The sequence below is a fragment of the Phyllobates terribilis genome, unplaced genomic scaffold (assembly GCF_046119375.1).
Source record: "Phyllobates terribilis strain yellow unplaced genomic scaffold, ASM4611937v1 Scaffold_13__5_contigs__length_258822181, whole genome shotgun sequence".
NCBI classification, from domain to species: Eukaryota; Metazoa; Chordata; class Amphibia; order Anura; family Dendrobatidae; genus Phyllobates; species Phyllobates terribilis.
Window position 1 is genome coordinate 30,126,379 of NW_027362773.1, and position 26,061 is coordinate 30,152,439.

Genomic DNA, 26,061 nt, shown 5'->3' on the forward strand with positions numbered 1-26,061 from the left:
CGCCTCAGTTACTTCGCCAGAAGTTGGGCAAGAATAACTCTGGACCCATGGGTATTAACGATAATTTCCCAAGGATATTCCATAGAGTTTATTCGACCGCCACCGGAAAGATTTAGTATAACAGACCCCCACTCCCAGTCTTTAAAGTTGTCCCATGCAGTCAGAAATTCAGGACCTCCTGAATTTGGGAGTCATAGTGCCGGTTCCCCTACAGGAGACGGGTCGAGGGCATTATTCAACATTGTTATTGTTTACAATAAAGAAACCCTCGGGAAAATCACGCACGATAATAAATTTAAAACCCCTGAACCACTGGATAAAATACAAACGTTTCAGGATTGAGTCAATAAAAACAACTATTCCTTTAATAGATAAAAATGCATTCATGTGTACAATAGACTTAAAAAATGCATATTACCATGTTCCAATTCACCCCCTTTGTCAAAAATATCTCCGTTTTGCAATAAGGACTCAGGGAAAAACTTGCCACTTTCAGTTTCAGTGCCTTCGCTTTGGCCTAGCGTCAGCGCCGAGAGTCTTCACGAAGTTTATTTCAGAAGTAGTTGCCTACCTAAGGAAAAGGGACATCATCATAGTGCCTTACCTGGACGACTTTCTTCTCATAGTCTGCTCAGAAGAAGAACTTCGGAGTCACCTGAGCATAGCAGTTACGACTCTTCAGGATTTAGATTTGATCATCAACTAGGAAAAATCAAAATTTGATTCCGGGAACCAGAAAGGTATTTTTGGGGGTACTTCTGGACTCTGAAGCAAGTATATCTGTCTTACCAGAAGAGAAACAGAGGACGGTAAGAGACAGCATCCAGGGATTTCTAAAACGTCGGAAATGAATCGGGATGGATATGAAGATACTGGGCACCCTAACATCTTGCATTCCCTGTGTCCGCTGGAGCCAGTTCCACTCAAGTGATCTTCAGAGGGCAGTTCTATTTGCCTGGAACAGAAGGCAGATATCCTTGGACAGAGATATCTGCTTATCCCCAAGAGTAAGGAGATCTCTAATTTGGCGTTTGAACCCAGAAAATCTAAAGAAAGGGATCCCGTGGATAACATCCCCTTATGTCACCATGACCACCGACGCAAGCAGATCAGGATGGGGAGCACATCTATAGGGAGAGTTTCTTCAGGGTACCTGGCCAGCAGAAGTCCAGACATGCTCATCCAATTACAGAGAGCTACGAGCAATATGGGAGACGCTAAAGCGCACCCAAGCTCGGTTTAGGAATCAACACGTGAAGATCTTATCAGAAAACATGACAGCAGTTTCCTTCCTACGGCACCAGGGGGGGTCCAAGGCACCCAGCACTCTAGGACCTAGCCACAAGGATTTTTTCTTGGGCGGAAAAAGCGATCTGGTCTATTTCGGCGGTCCATCTAGCATGAACCAAGAACAGAATGGCGGACTATCTAAGCAGACAGAAGATCTTACAGATGGAATGGGAAATAAACAAGGCGGTGTTCCGGCAGTTGTGTTTCCGTTGGGGATTTCCCAAAATAGACCTTTTTGCAACGAGGCAAAACGCAAAGGTCAGAAGATTCTTTTCTCCAAATCCAGCAGACAGACCAGAGGGAGTGGACGCCTTGAATCACAACTGGGGCATGAGCTCAGCATATGCGTTTCCTCCCATAGCATCGATATCATGGACGCTTCGGAAAATTCAAGAGGACCAAGCCGAAGTCCTTCTAATAGTACCCTACTGGCCAAAAAGGAGTTGGCTTCCTCTACTGAAGAGGATGGCACAGGACGAACCCATTCTTCTGCCTTTAAGGGAGAACCTCCTCTACCAGGGCACTGTGGTTCAACATGATCTGAAAAGACCAGCTATCAGCCTGGATCCTGAAGGCTCGGGGTCTCTCTGACCAAGTAATATCTACTATGCAAGCAAGCAGGAAACCTCTGCAATCTATATGAAAATCTGGAAAAGGTTCTGTTATGAGAGCGGCAATACAAGGATAGATTCTTCTCACCCCAATATTTCTAAAATATTAGATTTCCTCCAGGCGGGATTTAATAAGGGTTTGAGACCTAGTACGCTGAAAGTTCAGGTTTCGTCCCCAAGTATATTTTTTGACTATCCCTTAGCATCTCATCCGTGGGTGGTCAGATTTCTTAAAGCCATCCAGAGACTAAGACCCAGAATTAGGAAATCTTTTGCTCCCTGGGATCTTAATTTGGTCCTTAAAGCTGTATGCAAACACCCTTATGAGCCAGTGGAAAGTGTTACTATTGCAAATCTGTCCCTCAAAACGGCATTTCTAGTGGCAATAACTTAGACGAAGAGAATAGGGGAAATATAGGCCCTCTCAATTCAGGATCCTTATCTTCGTATCTTAGATGACCGTATAGTACTTAGCTTTAACCCAGCTTTTAGACCAAAGGTTGTCTCCACCAAAAATCTTAATCAACAAGTGATTTTGCCCTCATTTTGTCAAAACCCTAGGAACCCCAAAAGAACAGTCTCTTCATTCCCTGGATGTGAGACAGTCAGTAATTAATTATCTTCAGGCTACTAAATCTTGGAGACAGGACCAAAATGTATTTGTCCAATATAGGGGTAAGAATAGGGGGAAAAAAAGCCTCAAAACAAACTATAGCCAAATGGATTACTTCTACCATCTCGGGGGCCTACATTTCATAAAATAGATCTCCCCCTACGGAACTGAAGGCCCATTCCACCAGAGCAGTTTCTACCTTTTTGGCAGAGAGAGCAGGGGCTTCGGTGGAGCAAATCTGTAGTGCAGCCACATGGTCTAACATAAGCACCTTCTGTAAACATTATAAATTAGATGTGATTTCTGGTCATCAGTTGGCTTTCGGACGGAAAGTTTTACAGGCTGCGGTCTCTCCCTAGAGTTTGCCATACTTTGGTATTCTCCATAGTGCTGTCAGGAGGGACGTCCTGGAGAGCCGGAATTAGTCTTACCGGTAATTATGTTTCCTGGAGCCCATCCTGGCGGGACAGATAGTTCCCGCCCTTCTTGATATATTGCATTGTACAATCGAAAGTGTATAAAATTAAATAAACAAGATTTAGTATCCATCCAGGTGTGGTACTTGGAAAAACACTGAGGAAAGGGTGGTAGAAGGGGTTCTTAACCTCTCACATTTCCTGTCCCTGTAAAGAATAGGAAGGACGACCTCCATAGTGCCGTCAGGATGGACTACTGGAAACAATTACCGGTAAGACTAATTCCAGCTTTTCTGAGCTTGCTCATTGAAAAAAAATTGATCCCAATATTGGTGCTACATATGAGTAATCAAGGATCATTGTTTGTAAATGGTCCATCCTTTGTAGATCAAAGTTTTTACTTTGTCTTGTGTAACAGTTGCCAGAAAATCATTGCCACGTGCGTGTGTTAAGTAGTGCTGCACATGCGCCAGAATTGTGATGACCAACAACATGGAAGACAGGACCGAGGCTGTACCTGTCTCAACGCCTGGTATACGGCTACTATTGAACATTCGTTCATACTGGTAGGAACACATTGGAATGGTATTATTAATCATAAGCTGAAAGGAAACATAAAGGGGTGAAAACAAATGAACAGAATGGAAAAATAAAAGTAATAATAATACCAGAACAGGCATAAAGTAACATTCACATACACGTAATACAAAACACAAGAGAGGACCCAGATGAACCTAGGATGAAAATACCAAAATAAAGGAGAGGAATCGCCAAGCAGTATTCTAGGTGAGGAAACATCAAGGAATCTAATGAAATATTAACTGTGAAACACCACAAAAAATTAAGTTTGTTTAAGGATTGTAAGTTAGGGCAGACCTGGCAGACACCAATGTATGTAACACACATTAATAATTCAATCCAGTGCCAATACAGTGAGCAGATGCCAGCGCCCATGGATTCCAACCAAAGTTTCGCAGGTTCTTTGGGTTACATTAATGAAACCACATTTATTTTTGGAAGCAAATCTTTTGTCCTCTAGTCTCCAAATCATCAAAGCCATCACGACCGGGAAGTCTCACAGCTAATATTTGATAGATGGCAAGGACTGGTACTATGGCCATGGGCAGCTCTTACCTGTCTCTTCTCCGGGTATACGGGAAGTATTAAACATTCTTTCCCACTGAGATGAACATAATGGAACTGTGGATCCCATCAGCAGAATCTATACCACATAACCAAAGGGTGTGCCAAACGGGTAACAAATAGAAATATAAAACACACAATATCATACAAAGGGATAACAGTCAATAAGGCACAAACTATTTCTTATTAAGGACTGGCGTGTAATAGATTATATACATTTAGTAAGAGGCAATAATCAGTTCATAAGTTCTCCAGGCTTGGATATATACAATTATTACAGGTGCTAATCAATTACGGATAGGATAAGTCATCAATGTCTGATCAGCTGTTCTCGGCGCCGGTGGCAGCCGGAAGTTGTCAGTTACGGAGCTGCTCCGTATACGGATACCGTGGCCAGGTACTGCACATCAGTCCCCTATTCAAACTAATAGGCCCTATTTTATTATACAAATCAAAAGAATACAACATGAATAAAAATGAAAAATAAAAAATAGGGAAGGGCGGCAAGACAGGTTAAAAGGAATGTTAAAACGTAATAAGAAGCAGGAGGGAGATGGGGGACACACACCACTGCATCAAATGGCAAAAAGGGCGAGACTCAATCCTAAGGGCAAATGTAATAGTGATAATTAAATAGATAAATCGTATACTCTTGACTAGATTTACATGCGGCTTAATAAAGTGCCATGTGCAATAAAATATTAATAAATGAAATTAATCATCCAATGACTATTAGACACAAAATACAGTGTGTCAATTATATAAATAGTAAAATACCATGATTATTACACTATCATACACTGATTATCCAAATACATATATAGATTCATGAATTTATTGTCAAAAAATCATAATAGATATTGCACAAGCCCCAAAATGGTTACAATGGAATGGATATACACAATCATGAATTAATCCTACAGACCTTCAAAGTTGATATATAATTATAGTAAAACACCCCATGAGCAGCTCCATAACCGAGCACAGCTGATTGGCGGGGGTGCCAGATGTCGCATCCCCACCGATCAGGCAATGATGACCTATCCTAAGGAGAGGTCATCATTGTTAAAGTAGTGGACAACCTCTTTAAGAGCAGATCAGCATAAGGCTTTATCAATACATGCAGCATATATGCCCAGGGGTATGGCAAAAAGACAGTTGCAACATATATACCACAAGCCTAAACCTGGAGTGATATAAAGTTATTATACTATATTGTTTTTAAAAGCCAAGATACTCAAAAAGAACAAAAATATACACTGCTCAAAAAAATAAAGAGAACACTCAAATAACCCATCCTAGATCTGATTGAATGAAATATTCTCATTGAATACTTTGTTCTGTACAAAGTTGAATATGCTGACAACAAAATCACACAAAAATCATCAATGGAAATCTAATTTATTAACCAATGGAGGTCTGGATTTGGAGTCACCCCCAAAATTAAAGTGAAAAAACACACTACAGGCAGATCCAACTTTGATGTAATGTCCTTAAAACAAGTCAAAATGAGGCTCAGTATTGTGTGTGGCCTCCACGTGCCTGTATGACCTCCCTACAACGCCTGGCCATGCTCCTGATGAGGTTGCGGATAGTCTCCTGTGGGATCTCCTCCCAGACCTGGACTAAAGCATCCGCCAACTCCTGGACAGTCTGTGATGCAACGTGACGTTGGTGGATGGAGCGAGACATGATGTCCCACATGTGCTCAATCGGATTCAGGTCTGGGGAACGGGCCAGTCCATAGCTTCAATGCCTTCATCTTGCAGGAACTGCTGACACACTCTAGCCACATGATGTCTGGCATTGTCCTGCATTAGGAGGAACATGGAGGGCTGTGCAGAACTCCAAAGAAATGCCACCCCACACCATTACTGACCCACTGCCAAACTGGTCATGCTGAAGGATGTTGCAGGCAGCAGATAGCTCTCCACGGCGTCTCCAGACTCTGTCACATCTGTCACATGAGCTCAGTGTGAACCTGCTTTCATCTGTGAAGAGCACAGGGCGCCAGTGGCGACTTTGCCAATCCTGGTGTTCTGTGGCAAATGCCAAGCGTCCGGCGCGGTGTTGGGCTGTGAGCACAACCCCCATCTGTGGACGTCAGGCCCTCATACCACCCTCATAGAGTCGGTTTCTAACAGTTTGTGCAGACACATGCACATTTGTGGCCTGCTGGAGGTCATTTTGCAGGGCTCTGGCAGTGCTCCTCCTGTTCCTCCTTGCACAAAGGAGGAGGTAGCAGTCATGCTGCTGGGTTCTTGCTCTCCTACGGCCCCCTCCACGTCTCCTGGTGTACTGGCCTGTCTCCTGGTAGCGCCTCCAGCCTCTGGACACTACGCTGACAGACACAGCGAACCTTCTTGCCACAGCTCGCATTGATGTGCCATTCTGGATGAGCTGCACCACCTGAGCAGCTTCTGTGGGTTGTAGAGTCCGTCTCATGCTACCACGAGTGTGAAAGCACAACCAACATTCAAAAGTGACCAAAACATCAGCCAGAAAGCATTGGTACTGAGATGTGGTCTATGGTCCCCACCTGCAGAACCACTCCTTTATTGAGGGTGTCTTGATAATTGTCAATATTTTCCATCTATTGTCTATTCCATTTGCACAACAGTATGTGAAATTGATTGTCAGTCAGTGTTGCTTCCTAAGTGGACAGTTTGATTTCACAGAAGTTTGATTTACATTCTGTTGTTTAAGTGTTCCCTTTATTTTTTTGAGCAATGTACATGATCAGGATAGCAGTGTTCTTCAGGAGTAAATCACACAGCAGCATGCTACATGTGCTCCAATCCCCCAGGGCAGCACTTACATTTGGGTTTTAACATCCCATTTGTCATTCTGTTTCATACAAAAAGGAAGCCGAGGGACTCGTTATCACTGGGTCCATTTGGGTTCCGCTTCGTGGCAGTTTTTAGAGCTTTTTTCTGTTCTAAACAATAATGCATAAGGGAACCAAGACAGACCCAATTATAATCAAGGTTTCTTTTGGCATCAGTTCTACAATGGATCCATGTTTGACATAGTTCCATTTTTAGAAGCAGACAAATAGAATTAAACAGAACAACAAAATGTAAGTGTCAATGTAGCACAATATGCTCCTGGTTACATTCCAGTTCCGGACCTCAGAATTGTGTATGCAAGGTGAAGGTAGGTAGCAATCTATGGGCCACATTGTAATTAAGTGTATAGTGTGTGTGTGAATCCATGTATCATCTACCATGTACTATGGCGCACACCTGTAATTCTAGCTGCCAACAGAGGCAGCAATGTCAGCACGTGCCGTGAGCATTAGCTCCGCAGCAGCTTGGAGGCTACTGGTGAAGGACATAGTAAAGTGCCAGCTCCTCAATAACTGCTAATCTCAAGAAGGTAATATGGGAAGATTTTCCTAAAACGCTAAACAAATTCCCACTGGTGTAAACCAAGAACATACCGGTTTAATTTCCTCCCTGTCCAGTTTTCTCCTGTAGAGCAGAAGTGAATGGATGGCATTGCCAGCTCTGGCAGCTTGAATTGTGGTTGGCAACACATATAGGTAATCCTGGGAGATTAAGATAAAACAACATTAAACATACTGGTAGAATTTATCAGTGAAATACACTACTGATCCTTCAGTTTAGCCTTTGAGAAGGTGTAAAAATGAGAAAGTGGCAGCAAAAGTGCAAGAGCCAATACGGTAACTATATCACAACTTTTAGGTTTTTGCATTTCAAGCATAATCCCGGAAAACTACTTTAAAATTGTGGCAAAGATGTAGTTTCACTTTTTTTTTTTTACTTTGAGAAGGAGAGAGTCAGGGGGTTGTCCACTGCTCAGACAACACTTTCTGAATCCAGACGTTTTCCCGTAGTAAAGTAATAACATCTATACTACACTCCGATGCCGACGTCGTTCCAGCGTTGTCAGCACTGGCTCTCCCGGGGATTACATGACATTATGTCACGTGATCCCTGCAGCCAATCAGCGCTGGCTTCACTCTCCTCTCGACAAATCAAGACATCTAGCTGAAGTGAGAGCAGCTGCAGCCCTCACTTCCTCCGGATGTCAATTACGTCCATAGGAGAAGAGAGGAGAGTGAAGCCAGCACTGATTGGCCACAGGGATTATGTGACAATGTCACACGATCCCCAGGAGAGCCAGTGCCAACACCGCTGGAAAAGCACCACCACCAGAGGCGAGTATAAGTGTTATTATTTTACCAGGAGAAAACATAGGGGTTCAAAAGGAGTTGTCAAAGTGGTGGACAACTCCTTTAAGAATGAGGCCCATGGCAGAGCGTTGCACATAGGCTACTAAATCCTCTATGGTAAATTGTAATTTGTAGATCAATCTAGCAGCAGACATATAGTTTTTCCTGCAGCGACTCCATAGGAATGACCAGTTATTACAGGTTGCCCATTGATATCAGTACTGTCTCTATGCTACTGCAGAGTGAGAGTCATTGTGGCTGCCTCTTGGCTCTGGTTAGTTGAGGACTGTCTTGACAGTAGGACATCTCTTTACTAATGAAGAATTTTCCACTTTTCACTTTAAGGATATTCAAGGTCTAACATATGAGATTGGCTACACTGGAATGAAGAAGTCATGGGCAGACAATAAATGGCAAAAGCACCTTCATATTATTAACCTGAGTGCACAAAGTTCATGTCCGTCTGATGTAAAACCAGGGAAATGGTGAAGGGTGTGCACACATACGGTCATAAAATACTCCTAGCCACGCTATGTTCCAACTGTATGCTCGCTCACTGTACTTTGGTCGCTTCATTGGAAAAGTTTTATCTCATCCTTCTAGTAATAGTACAAGAAAGGAGATAAGACTAATTACAACTATTAGGTCATAAAATATTCTAATTAATTGTTATGGTCAATCGAGTTGTCAAAAATTATTCCGGATAAGACAAACCCTTTCTCAATTTGGACCTGGCCCAGATCAGGTGGCTGCAGGAACCCTCCACGACCACCTGTTATGCCATTGGTTGAACATTTCCACCTACAGTGGCCACTACAGGTGAAATGTGGTATTACAAGCCAGCACTTCAAATTAAGGGGGTGACCACCATACAATACGCGGATGGGTGACCACCATACAATATGCGGATACGTGACCACACTGCACATGGATGGGTGACCACCATACAATGCATGGTTTAGCGCATTAAAATAGGAAATACCATGTAACGCCGTGCATGTCCTCAGCTCCAGTCGCCTTCTCTCCACTCCCTTAGTATTAATATTAGGAAGAATTTTTATTGATTTATAAGTTTTCTGCTGTGAAAGAAACCCTGACATTAGCAGACTCACCATTGCATAGTAATTACTGTTCACCATGATGGGCCCACGGCCTCTGAGGTAGATGTATTCTTCCCACCAGTCACTGACCTGGAAACATAATGTAACGTGTGAGTCCGGAATGTGAACCGTGTAACATTTATTAATGTGGCGTTTTTAATATAATGATGCAAGATAAGGTCAGCACTCCTATAGTATTACATTAATGTGAAAATACGTGTCATATTTGCTATACACTTTAAAAACGTTAAATACTTAGTCAACAATTTTTGATAAAAGAAAAAAAAAAAAAGTAGCAATAATGGAATTCAAGCAATCATTAATTACAGAGTGCGGTGGCACCATGTTTGTATGCAGGTCTGTATAAGCACTGCACGTTAATTTAAAGAGTTGTCCAGTGGAAAAAAGTCATCATCTATTCATGTGATAAGTGTTAACTTATTGAGCGGCAGTGGTTCAACCGCTTGGACTCGCACTGATGGGGATAAGAGTTCCTTGTTCTGCCTGTTAGAATGGAGCGGCACTGTGCATCCTCGGTCACAACTCCATGCATTTCCTATGGGGCGGTTGAGGGCTGCACTCGGCTTTTTCTGGCAGCCCAATAGAGACTGGATGGAGTGGCGGATGAGAATTCTCACTGCCGCTCCATTCTAACAGGAATCAAAATTCCAAGCTCTGCCGATTAGTGCGGATTCCAATGGTTGAGCCCCCAATCAATCAATAAATTAATCATCTAAACTGTAGACAGATGAGGACTTCTTTTTGTCGGAGAACCGCTGACCTTGTTCTAAATTTTCTACATTGTGCTTTGGGGGGAGGGGGGTGGGGTGTATCTGACCCCTGGTCTGCACACCCTCATCCTGCCTTCTTTCCAGGACAGGTTTTCATTAGAGGTAAACTAGATCCCATTCCTTTTCCAGGTCATGTGAGGCCTGGTTGGCACATAGACAGGTCAAGAGAGTTAGGGTCCATCCTGAGGTCCCCCCCCCTTGGTGCTGGTGGATGGATTACACATTTTTTTTTAATCAAAACCCGTTATCTAAGCATCTCATTTTCTTACGCGGCAATAGTTGAATATAGACTGATCTACACCCAACACTGACAGCTCCGGTGTGATTTATTTATCTTTTTTAAATGGTGTCCAGACAGTTTTAATATTGTAATATTTTCGCCCTGCACACATGTCCAGTTTTGTGATATAGCTTTTATTGAATGCCTATGTACAAAAATATATTGCACACACTTTTCTTAGACAGGGAGAAGGACGCCCATGACTAAAGAAAAAATAATAAAAAAAGAAAAAAAAAAAAAATATGGAACCATCTGAGATTCCCTGAAAAAGGCAGATCCCACTTCAGAGGACACTAGTGATGCAAAATATATTATATAGTCTCCTGTTAAGTTTAATGGGCACCTGGTAATACAGCTATTGCAGTAGAAATGTGCGGCTGCCTGCAGCTCTAGTCAGCCCTATAGTGATCACCCCATCACCAACAAGTCTCTATTTAGGGTTTTCCATAGACGGATCATTACTTTAACTCTTAATAGACAATTTCCTTCTTGTCTGATAATCCAGCATGATTCTGCACTATCTGGATTTCAGTAAAGTGCAAGTTACGCTGCTTACAATTTACAGCAGCTCTGCTAAATATAAGCGGCAGTGAGACAATGACGGCAGTGTTTCAGAGGAAATGACAAAACCGACATTTTTCTCAACCCACACAAGCTATTCATGCAACCTACAGCAATAATGTAACATAAGAAAATGTTCATTCTTCACCATCAGTAATAACAGCTGATATGTTCATTATAATTATAGATTTCTGTAGGAGACACCTGATTACCACTGAATGTTGGCAGGAGCGCAATCTGTAAAGTGCATCATATTCTGCTTCCAGTAATCAATGCAGACTAAGAATTGTGCAAGATCAGAGGGACTTAAAGGGAAGCGGTCAGGCCAGGATTCCCTGTAAGTAAATGCAGAAGCGGGTTAGGGGTTATAATTAGCACCCAGGGCATGTCCATGTCATAGTGGGCACTCAGCGGTGAAAGGTGAAAACATAATTGCATTGCGCCCCGGCTCCGTCCCGATCATCTGGGAAGTCATGTCAGTTCTTCAACTAAGTCCAGTTAAGTTGATTCACATTTGGCTTAGCCTGTGAATGTACTGAGCAAATTATCAATCAACTGAACAGAAGACATGACTGGAGAACAGCCATTCATTCTTCAGTAATGGTTTTCCCCATTTGGGTGACCCATCTCTGTGCCAAACCTCCAAAAATTATCCAAAGGAGTATAAACCCTCGTCTAGTTCTTAGAACAATCCTGCAAGAAACTTGACAAATATAACACTTACGTAGTTTGTGGCCCACCACGATTTTAGCTTCAAGTACCACTGAAGTCTTGGTCCCAAGTTGACGGCAAAATCTTTGGCAAGACCCTCCATTCTCTCAAACTGTTCTTCGTCCATCAGTGGTCTAACAGAGTCCAAGTACTAGGGAGATGAAGGATGGTGGTTAATATTTGTAGCAGAATTAATGTCACACTCTTCTGCTTTTGCTTTTCTTTAAGTGGACTCCAACCTCATCTCATATGAATTCTTCTCAACCTAACTAGAGCTGAGGGAGTCTGAAAATTGAGTAAAAAGGTAATCTCTCTAGTGTCATCGAACAACAAGCTGCAGTCACAAAGGTTCGACAGAAAAGTCCATGGATGATTTGAGCATATGATGCCATTGCTTACAACCGAGGTTAGCTAGCTTGAAGAAATTATAAAGCGTTGAGTAAAAGATTAGAATTCTGTCAACTAACCCAAAAATATGTTCATAGGTATATTTCAGAATATTATAAATATTTGCTAATATTTTCTTTTTATCAGAGCCCTGATCTTTAGCAGTCGGTCCTGGACTCGCATTTGACAGCAGTCACAGAGCTGTGTAAACGAGAATGGTTGACTACTCAATTTGGAATCAAGCCAGCACCCTTCTCTTTCTATATAATGATCATGAGAAAGAGCCGAGTTATCTAATGATTATCAGCCAGCCCCCTTTACAGGTCTAATGACATAAGAACATATCAGGAGTGGAGTGGCCACAACTGGAATTGTGACTGATGGTGAGAACCAATTATTGGAGCATCTTTTATAAAGAATTTATTAATATTAATCTAATTTTCAATCATTTTCTAGACGGATCTAAAAGTCATTTTTTAGGGACGCATGTAACACATTTAATTGGTAGTACAGAGCGTGGCTCAGACGTCATTCCTGCTTGATCATGAAAAAAAACAACCCACAATTATAAAATACACACATTAGTATAACCAGGGTAGCAGGCAAAGCAACTGCTATAAAAGCTCAACTATTAAGTGAACCCCCACCTCTATACCAAGGCAAGATGCAGTCAGTGGGGACTATGGATGAGGACAGGGGTGTGGAACAATATTGCCCCATATTAAGCTTTACTTATCTCATGGGTTCTCCTATGGTGTGCTTCGCTCGCTTTTGCTGCATTTTAAATTTTTGCATTATTTCTATAATTTGATAACGTAATTATACCTGTACAGTGAAAATGTGTGTGTTATACCTGCATGCTTATGACATCATCATCACATTATATGCACACATGTTTTTGTATCCTGTACAGTCACACCACGTGTTGTATTATGTCGGTGCGTGCACCGCCCCAGCACTGCAACATCGCCACGTGCACCGCCTCAGCGCTGCAACACCGTCGCGTGCATTTCTCTTGTGCAATAGGGAGACCAAAATAATCACGAGCTTTTCATGTTCTGAACTTTTATTCTAAAAGGTGGTCATAGTGGAGTGGGGTCTTATTACAAATTTTGCTGTAAGTCCCTATGGTTATTTGTTATAATATATCCCTTGAATACAAGCATCTCTGCAGTGCAGTTATAGTATATAGACTTTATAAGCTTTAAAGCAAACACAAGCCTAACCAAAGCCATCATCAGTATATTAGTAGGAGTAAAATAGGACGTGCACATCGATGCTGCAGCAGGATGGATCCTAGACAGCAGCGCACACAATTTAAGGACAGTTGCATAGTTTTACTCATGAACTATTTACAAGCTTTGCTTCTTTGAAGCATAAACTATGTACAATGAGATTGATGAGAATAGACTATGGGGACTTACACCTGCAAGGCAAGTATAATGCCATACACATTCTGTAAGGCAGCTCCTATAGCTAGGGAAGGAAAATGTACCGACCCAGCACCAGGCAAACCCAGATAGCTGCAAAGACACACCTGGACCAAGCCCTGAAAAAGGACACTGAAAATCTAAACGAGACATTGATATACAAAATCATCATTAAAGGGTACTGGTCACATCCAGAAACTCTATTCACCTGCAGATATAGGGTTATCTATAGGCAAATAGAGCTTAAAACCAGTGTAGTCGGCTTACTGGAACAGTGGCTACAGAGAGAAAAGGTTATATTCTCCCTGTAGCCGCTCACTTCCACTCATCAGGGTGGTGAAGGAGCAGCTACAGTCACAGCTCACAACACAGGGGGATGCAGGAATCACTCCCCAGCACCTCACAAAGTGTGTGGGGGCGAAAAGAGGGTTGTCAATCAGTTTACTGGGGAGTGATTAGTCGCGCTCACTTTAATGCCCTAAAATTAGAGAATAATTTGCAGGCTACATGCTGAAATAATGGATCAACTTCTACCTTTTATAATTCTAATAAGACGCTGCAAGCCAGTACGCTGAACTCTGCCCCTGTGAAAGCATGACATGTAACAAACCCAGCATGTTAGATTGTGCAATTTATTTTGAGCATTATATAAAAGGTTACAAACCTTAGTGGCTCTCCACATGTTCCTAAAAGAGCACATAAAATGACAATGTGACCCTTCCAGACTTTAATCACAATATGCTTTTAGTCATGCAGTTCTACATCTTTTACGTCCTGTGATTTTTTTTTGCTATGTAGACAAACTGGGTATTTATACTGACACCGATGCTCAGATAAAGATGCAGGATTTTGCTAGATCAATCATTTCATAATCATTATACTTAGAGGGAATCTGTCGCCAGGTTTGTGCTCCCCCACCTGAGAACAGCATGATGTAGGCAAAGAGAGCCTGATTCCAGTTATGTATCACTTACTGGGCTGTGTGCTGTCATTTTAACTGCTGGGAGAAAACAGAATGCATTAATATGCTTCAGTACCTGGCAGCAGGTCTAATGATAATCTCCTGCTGATAAAACTGTTATCAAAACTGCAACAGCCAGCCTAGTAAGTAACACCTCAGTCTCCGCCCCAACATTATGCTGCTCTCAGATCAGGTGGCAAAAATCTGGTGACAGATTCCCTTTAAATGTCCTCCCCGATAATGACCTCTGTATGACGCCTGGAAAGTATTGGCGTACAAAGGATATAACTACTTAAATAACAATGCTATGCCATCAGCACCATAAACTGCAAAATATGTGCCATAGAGCAGAAATAGCTGAGTAAAGCCTAAATTAACCACTATACAGTGCTGAAATAACACCATCCAGAGGCCAAACGACAGCTCCAACTTAATACAGCCCTGTACTATAAAATACTGCTATACAACTGAGAATACAATCAGTGGTTATTACCCGTCTTGGGGATAAGCCCATCTGTGGCCCCCTAGAGCTGGGACTGCAGATGCACCATATGGCCGCACACCCCCAGAGCCAATCCCCAAATATTGTGCAGTCTATGATCATTTTAATAAAATGGCACCATCAAGGTATAAAAGACAACAAGGTTTTCAGAAGACAGGAGGTTGTGCATGCAGATACTGAAACTAATGAATGACCGCCTTTGTGGTCATCTCTCCAAAAAAAGAATCCAGGTAGGGCCGTTATTTTTTTTTTCCCACAGCTGTCGGAATATCATTGACATTATAGCTATGACACATCGGATTGAAAGCTTGAAGCATTTGGCAAATACTGTAGCAGCCTGATTACAAGATTTCTGTAAATATTGCCCAGACATGACCATTTGTTGCAAGCGAATGTACAATAACAATAAATCATTTTTATGACATAGAAACTTTGTTTCGTTGACAAAACATACCCTTTTGACCGTGTCCTTAACAGCTGGCACAGGTAGATGCGGAAGAGAGGTTTGGAAGCTGTAAAGCATGGGCTTTCGGCCAGAGAACAATTTCACCATTCCCTGGAAAACAGAGTACATGGACTGTGAAACGCACGAGTCAAAGATTCTTCGAGTAACAGATTGTCAACTGTCACCAACAATCATCTCATTTTACTGAGCACTCCTACTGAAAAACAGTGTTAGTCTGGGACTCCCTAGGCACCTCCGAGGGTAAATGGTGGCTCCTCCACATATACGGAACCTGTGCACATTTACTTTAATTGTATCATTACCTTTCTGGTTTTTACACATGCATAACATATCGATAAGGTCTAATAAACTATCTGTTAATAAACTACTAGTGAGTGGCTCTGGACCTTTCCTGTTGTACTTGATTGGGCACTATATTGGCTCTCACACAACTTTCTGAAAAACAGTGCAAGGATGGATAATGGTCTTATCTTAGAGGGTAGTGATCATGACGGAGATTTCTTAACAGAATTTTTATCTGTTCATTTTCTTTCCAAACCGCACTTCAATGTGTTCAGCTACTTCCCCTGTCTGGTTACTCAGATTTGCAAGTCAAATAGCAAAATATCAAATTCCAAGACCAAGCTAGAAACATGCAAATATTAGGTCTTCTAAAAACCTAAAAATGAACGACCCCTGATGTCAGTTTGAAATTTTTTTCAAGTAGCATTTCAATCAACGGATCTACAGAGACCAGAAAATGGCAAACTGGCTAAAATATTAAACACTCTGTTAGTTTACTTGTTAGACTACATTCACATCTGCATATAAAACCCAGCGTGGTAAGTAGTCCAAGCAATAATGAATAAAGTAAAAAGAATCAAGAATAAGAAAAAAAAAATGAAAGTAAATTGCTGGAAAAGCCAAGTGTCAACAGATCATGCCTCATTGTTGGTTTCGCATTAGCTTCCTCTAGCGTGTTGGTGCACGATCTGTACCCAACCAGTCCTCCCACCACTACACTGGGAACTTTTTTTTTTTAAAGGAAATACCATAGGTTCCTGTAGGCAACAATGATGGATAAACTGATCAAAATTACTTACCATCCATAACCTTGTAGACTTTGAAAGTTTGCCGTGCTGTTCGAACATCCATCCATGGTATGACAGAAGCTTCTTCAGGGAATATCGCATTGTTGCAATCAGGGCCACCCACACGCCTGTGCCAAAGAGGACGTTACTGACAATGTTCTGAGTCTGGCTGGTCATGTAGCCACTGTTGGAATGGAGAACACAATTGCATACTTGAAGCTCAATATGACAGGGTTGGGAAAATACACAAAGTATAACGCCTTCAATCCTTGAGTTGTTCAACATTTCCAAAATGGCTTTGAAGACAAAATCATTTATCAAGTTGGAAATAAAAGTTTTTACTTGGTACTTAAATTTCCAGGGAATCTCTATCTTTTTAAGGTCATACTGACAATTTAGAATTACAACTATAGTTACAACCGATGCCGAATTAAAGAAATTGCTGATAGGATTTTACCTGTATCCTGAAAACATATTGTTTTAAAAACTGTACTATTTTATTGGTCTTGGCAAAGACTGATTTGCTGAAATGCTAAAGACATTAAAGTTTCTCCTGAAGAAATAATGGGCAGAAATATATAAATGTTCCAGCATTTTACTCCACAGGACCGTCTGAGTTAGGAACAATCAAAAGTTTTAGCATGTTCAAACAAAGCAAAAAGAAAGAATAAAAACCCTGTTTCGCCATAATCCATTGTCACCTGTACCTGTACACGGAAAATGTGCTTTGTTGGTGTAGTAAGAACAGAACGGTAAAGAGTCCTCTATAGAAAACATCCAGAATTACCCAGCAAAACATAACTACTGTATGTTATTACATCAATCACAAAGGAGCAGGATCTTCCATTTTTCGCTACAAAAAGAATATATAAAACATGAAAAAGTATTGTGTATAGCAGATTATTAGAAATACCACTGCACTTTTCTGGCTGAAATTTTGTGTGTACTTTTCAATCTATTTTGTTTAAAATGTCAAAGAGAATTGGTAGCGTTATACATAGATCATCAATACTCACATCAGTCTCTGCTTCACAATTTCATTTCCCCATCCTACATACACATGGGCTAATTTCTTAGGAAGCTAGAAATACTGACCTAACAATATGCTTCTTGGAGTGTGGGAGGAAAACAGAAAATTGAGGAAATTTGCACCAATTTGTATTGAATTGCACCGTCTCTAACCGTTTATGCACATTACTCTGGCCACGATGGTCATGCCACTAAGTAAAGAGTAGTAACATTTACTGCAGACTCCACAGAGTGGCTGTGTTTAATGCTGCTAACCACCCTCCCCTAAAATCAAGTGGCAAAGTTTCAATTAGAACAGTAGTACATGAATAATATCCAAAATATGATGAGGTGTATGCAAAGTATATATGATACATATTATTTAATATATATTTAACATTGATGATCAATGTCTGATCGGTGGTGGTGCGACACCCGGGAACTCCCGATCAGCTGTTCTAGGTGCCGGCAGCTCCGTCAACTCTTTGTGGCTGTGCAGTGTACTTCCGCCCCCTATTCAAATCAATAGGGGATGGATGTGCAGTACTCTCCCGAAAGCCACTACTCCATCGATGGCGCTGTGCAGCTCTGTAACTGAGCAGTCTCTGCCGGCACTTAGAACAGCTGATCGGGGGTGCCGGGTGTCGCACCCCCACCGATCAGACATTGATCAATGTTAAAGTAGTGGAAAACCTCTTTAAATAAATAAAATCAGTAAAAATAAAAACAGATCAACAATAAAAATATTAAAATAATAATAATAATAATATGAAACACTCACGTAGTAGCAAGTGCGTGGTTTATTTTCTCTATCAAACCAAATGACGGGTCCACCTTCGTGTACATTGATGTTGAGGTGACACCCACGACTACGACTAACCAGCTGGAAGGGGTTGATGGGAAAACGCCGGTGAGGATTCCATTCTGTTAAGGAAACATTATACCATTAAAAATATGAATAAAACCTGAGAAGACACATACAACAGTGGCCATATCTGTCACTTTTAGTATCGCCTATATATTTCAATAGAAAGGTGAGATTGCATGAATGTCCCCAGTCGTCACTAAAAAGACATTGAGACCCCCTTATTTTGACCCCTGACTGTTCAACCCTTTAAGACAGAAAAACGATCAAGGTTCACAAGTTGAGTAAGTGGCTCTGGTCTTACCTTAAACCGGATGAACTTCTTCTTCCAGGAGTGGAGGCCAGAGAGATAGATCTGCCGCAGAGCTTCATGGCTTAACCTTAGGTCAATTCCATCTGGTGTTACTGTAAACTGGAACGCTACGGCCTGATGAGCTTCTGCCATCTTTACTGTAAGATATAATGTGGAGGAATATTTGCATTGGACAAACCATGTGAAGACAAATATCTCTCCTTCTTCTTGCTTATTTATAGATGGTCATCATGAGCTCCACTTCCAACCTACAGCAGTGCCCATATAAATGTAATGGCGCCAGTATGACGACACTAGAGAACTTTAGTGGGAAGAAGAATCCAGTCAAAACTAATTTTTTATTTTTTTCCTGGATTAAAACCATTATATGAAACATATCCCTTGCTCTACCATTACCATAGTTCCTATAGATCTATAGTATCCTATTTCTTTACATTTAAGACCCCATGATGGTCCGTACAAGGCCTTATTTCCTAATCATGATGGACTGGCCTGTACAGCAACGTGCCCAGCCCGTACTAATATTACATTTCGGCAGAAGAGATTATCGCACCGACTGAACCTGTCAACTTCTAATAGGATCAGGATAGAACAATGAAGCCTAAGCCGTTAAGCATTTCTAATGCAATTCTAAAATAACTACATAAATCTCCTTAATATTAGAAGTTTGATGCAACTATCAGTTCTAAAAATGGAAAAAACTGTCTAACTTTTTTTCATGAAATTATCTAAAACTAGAAAAAAATAAGTACGGTAATGTCTATGCTTATGTAGTTTGGTCAATTACAGATGGATGAAGGTCTATATTTAGTCCACTCCAATTCTCTGAGAACCACAGACAAAACTTTCCAAATACGGTTACTCTGTAAAAATGTCTAAGTGCTAAGACCACAGAACCTCCCTAAAATCAACATATTGAATGCCATGCCTTACATAATGGAGAGTGACTCGCCCAGGGGGATATGGGGGACTCGGTACTCGGGCCTTTACCTTCTTGGGGATGTCACGGCGGTTGGCTCCCAGGCCCATACCCTGGGGTCACTCTTTAAAAGGGGTTTGTTACTTGATGGGATGAATAACAGTTTTGTCTCGTGACGCCACCTGTGGTTCCCAGTAATAGGTACCGGCGCTGCTGCAGACTTCTGGGGCAGATGTTAGGGCAGCTGGGTTGGTGCGGCTCTCCACAGGCAGAGCACAGCTCCAGGGCAGTGTAGGTGCAGATGGTGATGCTGGGCGTTGTAGTGCAGGAGCAATAGCATGGTAGAAATAACTGACAGAAACAGTGGGGTGCAGTCATCCAAGTTTACTCACAGTTATTCAGGTTCCTCAGGTAGCACTATACAGCTGACCGTCTCCCATGTCACGCTGCGTTCACCAGGCAGGGGTTCAGCACTCCCTCAAGTATCTCAAGAGCACTTAACGGGACCCCTCTCTGTATGTTCCTTTCTTAGCCGGCTTCCCGCGCTGGGTCTCTCCCTCCTGCCCTGTGCCCCGCCACACAAAGTCCCGATCGGGTACCTTGAGATCCCTCTGGGCAACTTGAAGTTCCTGGACCTTGATTGGTGCCCTTTTCGGCGGCTTAGGTGAGGATGTGGCAACTGCACCTTGAAAGAAGCCTCCGGTTTTCTAGCTGAGACCTAAAGTAACTCGGCTAGTCCAGGGACCGGTTCCCTTCTTGTGGCCTGATCCCTCTACCGCCTGGCAGATACGGGCGTACGGGTGCCGTCCTGCACTCACCGTACCCCCTGGGATCTCTTTAGCTCCTGGAGCCTTCCTCCCTTGCTCCCACTCCTCTCTCTGTCTTGGGCATGACAGGCTGAGCCTGCCTCCCGAGCAGAGCTCCTGAAGAGCCTCTGCTCCCTTTGTCCTCACACTCTCTCTCTCCCTCCGTATGACTACACCCTAAAAGATGGCTTCCCCTATAATAAATATATATATCTATATCTATCCATCTTCTTCAAGTGCTCCCCTGTTCTGCGTCCTACACCCACACCCACACCCACTACTTGGTTCCCCCTCACTTTTGGTTCCCCCCACTCCAGCCAGGGGCGGGGCAAGCAGAAAGCAGTGCATCCTGCCCTTCCTGCCGGCCTGGAGCAGTGTAGTGTTGAGTGCAAGTGTTGGGGTCCCGGGCAGCACTCCATCCTCACCTGAGAGAAGGAGATGCCACACCACTGGGTGAGGTGCAGTACCTCTGTGGCGACTGAACCCTCAGGGGCGCCACAAGAGCAAAGCCTTCTCTGGGTATAATGAAATCCAAGTAAAAGTAACACAAGTATAGGAAGTGTGAGCATTGGCGTTTCTTTGGATAAATAGCAAAAAACATTATTAAATAGTCTTAAAACGTATAGAAGAAAATCTCATTCCTAGGATTAAAAAAAAAAAAAGACAAAAACAAAGCATGCCTCTTATCTGAGGAAGAGGAGTTTTCCCTCGAATCACATTTTTAAGACGATTTAATAAATATTTTGTTATGCTATTTAACCAAAGAAACGCCAATTCCTGGATTTTTTACACTTTATTTTTACTTGGATATATATTACGCCTGGAATCAAAAATAATAAGCGACCTTCGGGAGGCACCTACAGCTGCCATGGAGAGAATACAGGCTTCAACGATTGAGTGACCAATGGCAACTATCTGCACAATTACCATATGGCATATTGTCTTGTAGAGTATCACACAAGGTGCTGCGCTTTGCTTTTTTTGCCATTTCTACTAGTTATGTATGTAAAAAGGCTTCATTGCAGTAACAAACACAAAGAAAGGGGGCGCCACAGCAATAAACACGACATTTCCAAGACCTTTGGGTCAATTCCTCACTGCTTTGTTTTCTAACATAACCTAACAGCAATGGGATGGGACCAACAAGGACTGGACGACCTCTAATCAGGGGTCCCGTGGTGGCCTAATGGCCAGTCCCTATTATAAGTACACTCTTGGCTCATCAAAAATAAACTTGGTTAAAATATTGAATTTGTTCTAAGCATTTAATATATCAGATCCCCAATGCAAAATCTTGGCGAGCGCTCCGCAGCCATGTGTCATTTAGAGTAGCGGGGTTGTTTGGGTGCAGCTGCGCCCCAGTTCCCACTAAACCTATGATCCAGTTCTCATCACATTGTTCCCAAAGATTGACAGGTCGCTCCCTATCCACACCCATGGCAGTGACCTGTCAATCACCTAGAGTGATGCAAGGAGAAGCCGGAGGGGGCACCGGACTAGTCTTTTCTCTCCCTGTGATTCCTGGCCAGATCTTTGGCTTACTTTGGACAGCTTGAATCAAGTTACAGGTTCCCTTGAAGATACAGAACCTACAAGGTTCTGTTAGTGACAGATTGTAGAAATATGATACGGCCACTTGTCTATGGGCAAAAAGTGCTCATGTTCCATGCATGTATTCTACAGCAGATAGGCAGGTCAGAGGCTCCTGGATACCAAGTTTGGCAAAGGTCAGTAGGGTACTTTGCCCACTTGTCTAAATTAAGATTGAAGAGAAGAAAAACATGGCTGCTTTCTTACAACAGCTCCACATATATCAACAGCAGCCATGTTTTTCTAATACTGGAAATCTTGTTTAAACGTTTGGTTTTTAAGGGATTGGGATCAGAATGCTGCACTTACTATACAAGTCAAACTTAAGGTGCATTTACACTGCACAATTATTGTGAGAGTATTCCTAGGAACGCTCATTTCATGATAATTTTTCAGTTTAAAATAGGCTACCAGTACCAACCACCTGACAAACAAGCAAAATGCTTGTTCGTCAGGCAAAATGATCTTTTGGTTTGCACCCCAAAAATCATTCTAAACAGGACCTGTGCTACTAAGAGCATTTTACCGCCTATGTGCACTGAACGATCTATTGCAGGTCACTCGGTGCACATCGGAAGAGTGGTCTATATGTCTAAACAGGCTTTTAAAGAACTGCCAATTGGTGGCCATTTAATGCCACAAATTTGATAAATGTAAAAACACCCTAAGGATATATGTGTATATGAAGTTTTTTTTCAGGTGGGTGAACTGACTGGGTTTTTCAAGAGGAAGACACTTCCGGAAACATTAGCATTTTCTGAAAGGCGTTTTTACTGCAATACTTTCTACTAACGTTTTTAAATCCATTCAATAATGAAGAAATTGCAAGCGGCTTTTCGAGGACAAAACATTTGCAAAATGGCATCTCCTGGGCCTTCCCGACTGACATTCTAACGTGTAGAACATCTTCAAAGCAGAATACATCTGAGGAATGGTCAAGTCTCTTCTTTTACATAGTTACATAGGTTGAATAAACACCTAGGTCCACAAAGTTCAACCTTCCTCCAGCTGCTGGAGTTTTTGAAAACCTCAAACGTTAAAAAGACGCTCAGGCTGAACATGTGCACAGCAAGTCGTTTTTACATAGAAATCAATATGTCCATTCTTTGGCGCGTTTCAGAGCCGACCCACCTGACAAAAACATGGAGTGCACATACTCTTAGACGCTGAAAGTTAAATAAGTTGATCGGTTTAACAAATAGTATTTTTTTCCAGAAATTATGAGGTCTACGGTATCAGAATTACATATCCAACAAACCTGACTTTGGGTATATCATCTATATCATCAACAGTAATAATAATAATAAACATAAGTGAGCAGAGACTTACAAACCATTTCCCCATGTTAACTCGTATATTAGGATACAAAAGCAGTAAATATTGGGTTATATCTAGAGGAACTTCCATAGTGACTTGTATTGGACATTCTACAATTGAAGCTTTACAAAGGAAACACTGTTTGGTTAAAATATAAATATTTAAAACTAATTTCCTGACATTTCATAAAGAAAACTTCTTTATGAGCTCCTCTTTTTTGATTCAATCTATAACACTGGCAATGCAATCTCCATCTGGGCTACAGTCCTTTGGTGTAAATCAGGTTCAGTATAGATATATTCACACACACTTATTGCAGCATTTTCTGGGGGGAAAATTGACAAGCAGTTAATTTGCAGTGATGTGCATATAGTTTTTTGAGGCAAACAAAAACAATAATTCTTTTTTTAGTGGAAATTTGATTCAAGAAACTCAATCTTTGAGGAGTTTTTAATTTTATTAAGCAGTTTTGAAAAATTAAGCATTTCTCCTGAAGTGTTTTTTTTTTGCAGCTGATTGGACAGCGCCTTACTTCAATGAATAGGAAGATTCTTGCGTTTTTTTTTTTTTTTTTAAGGTTTGCGGCAAAAGATTCATTAAAAAAAAAACCCTATGTTTGCACAAAACTTCTCACTTTTTTGCATTCCAGGAGATTCTACCATATCACACTACACATGAGCATACCTAAATGTATAGTATTATTTAGATACTATGGGCCCTGATTCATCAAAGTTTTTAAGCCAGAATTCTGGTGTAAAATCTCTGAAAAGTCATAAAAGTTAGGCTCAACTTGGAGTTGCGCCTACATTTTGTGACTTTTGAAATCTTCACCCCAGAAAGTCTCCGAGCTCTGCTGAAACCGGTGTAGCCGGGTCAGGATGGGGGCCTGATGACCACCGCTGGTCTAATCCACAACGACCATGGCGTTCCGCGCACCACTCATCAGTCGCTCCAGTTTCACGAAGAGGTGTACACCTTTATATGAATCAGGAGTGTCTAACTCCAGCACATCCCCACATCAGGACCAATGTGAACAATGCTGGCCTTGAAGAATCGGGCCCCATATAGGTGCTTTAGATGTTATCACCTATCTATACAACTCATGATAACTTGATCAGTGGGGACAGTGGCATACCACCAATGGCAGCAGGCCACGTGGCTGCTATGGGGTCCCTGAGCCAGGGGAGGGGCCAGTGTCGGGGCTGGCATTGGGCCCACCACTTGTCATCACACGTTCAACTGTATCGGCATCTCGATGTGCGGGTCACAGTTGGGGCATCATAATGTGTTGGGGGTCACCTTACTTTGCCGGGGGAGTTGAGGTGGTGTACACTAGGGTCATCATATGGTGCGTGTGGAGAATACCGTGGTGGAATTCACCATGGGGGTATCATACTGTGTTTGGGGGGCACTTTTGTTGGCATCATACTTTATGGGGGCAATGAAAGAGGAATCTAGGGCTTCACATGGAGGAAAATTACTAAATTTAAATTTTAAACTAAGTTTAAAAACTGCAAAATTGGGAGATATGCTCTTCTGTGACCCCGTCGAATGTAAATTTTTTTTTTTTTTTTTTTGGGGGGGGGGGGTAACCTTCTGCTATGGAGTCCCATGATTTCTATGTATGCCGCTGAGTGGGGGTATGACTGCTCAGACCACTATCATTCCAGTCTGCATGGAGTGGTGGCCAGGCATGCGCACCACCACTCCATTCAATTTATATTAGACATAGCTGAATTCAGCGCTCATCTTTCCAGAGTATCACGGAAAATGAATGGAGGGGGGATGGGGTGCATGTATGGCCACTGCTACATTGAAGTGTTCACATGTAGTGTAAGTGCATTTTTTTCCGCTACTTTTTTGCATGTTAAAAGGTGCACATTCGTATTTAATTGCAGAAGCAAAAGGTTTTTGGTACTAAATAAAATGCATTAAAAACACTGCTTGATATCTGTATCAAAACCACATCAAAAAGGGGAAAAACAGCAAAAATGCAATAATTAGAAGATTGTTATTACGTATTTTAGAGCGGACATCTGCAGAAAACGTGCAGACAAAAAGCAGCAGGAAAAATGCAGAATTTACACCAAATGCCAACGCGTCCTAATGGAATGAATACAGTTATAGAACTGTATGAACTAATACTGCATTTTGCAATTGTGCCTATGAACAGATCAGACTGCAGAACACATCCGCACAACTTCTAGTGTTAAAAGGCTCGGATGCCGCACGTAGAGAGAGTATGGCAGAGGTTTAATTCAACATTTGGTTTCTCCACGCAGGGAGTGTAAATTTAAGTAACACAATAAAACAGTAAAATCAGACAATAAACGATTGTGGTTTAACTATAACACGGAAAGGATGAACAATACGGCGCAGTCCCAAAAGTTCAGGCTGAATAAGAAGGTAGATTACTGGAGGCTTGCACTTATCTGTCCTTTAGCGATAACCATGTCAGTCTTCAGACACTCACTCCGGAGGGTGTCCGTCTTCTGGCGGCAGTGGGCGGTCTCTGGGCCTCACCCACTGGGCCCCCAGTCCTTTTGACCACACGACAGCGGTCACGACTCCTTTAAGAGCCGTAGCAAGCTCCTCCGGCATACAACAAACTGCGTTAGGATCACTAATCCCGGGTGCATCCTCACCCGTTCGTCTGTCACCGCAGACAGGTCAGCACGTCCCTATTTCACCGAGGACAGGGCAGCACGTCTCT

At 42.1% G+C, this 26,061-nt stretch overlaps 1 protein-coding gene across 2 annotated transcripts in view; it reads right to left on the bottom strand.

Annotated features, from left to right (window-relative positions):
- Positions 1-26,061, bottom strand: part of CPT1A (carnitine palmitoyltransferase 1A) — a 60,101-nt gene that overhangs the window by 25,539 nt on the left and 8,501 nt on the right. The window contains exons 2-9 of one of the 2 annotated variants that reach the window (XM_073658033.1): positions 18,708-18,853; positions 18,320-18,462; positions 16,543-16,714; positions 15,449-15,550; positions 11,728-11,865; positions 9,384-9,461; positions 7,516-7,623; positions 3,448-3,532 (exon numbers count right to left, since the gene is read on the bottom strand). In XM_073658033.1, the coding sequence (XP_073514134.1) occupies positions 3,448-3,532; positions 7,516-7,623; positions 9,384-9,461; positions 11,728-11,865; positions 15,449-15,550; positions 16,543-16,714; positions 18,320-18,462; positions 18,708-18,848 (967 nt within the window). In that variant the 5' untranslated portion in view covers positions 18,849-18,853. Of the gene's footprint in view, positions 1-3,447; positions 3,533-4,064; positions 4,153-7,515; positions 7,624-9,383; positions 9,462-11,727; positions 11,866-15,448; positions 15,551-16,542; positions 16,715-18,319; positions 18,463-18,707; positions 18,854-26,061 lie in introns of both variants that reach the window. The other variant, XM_073658032.1, reaches the window with a different exon arrangement.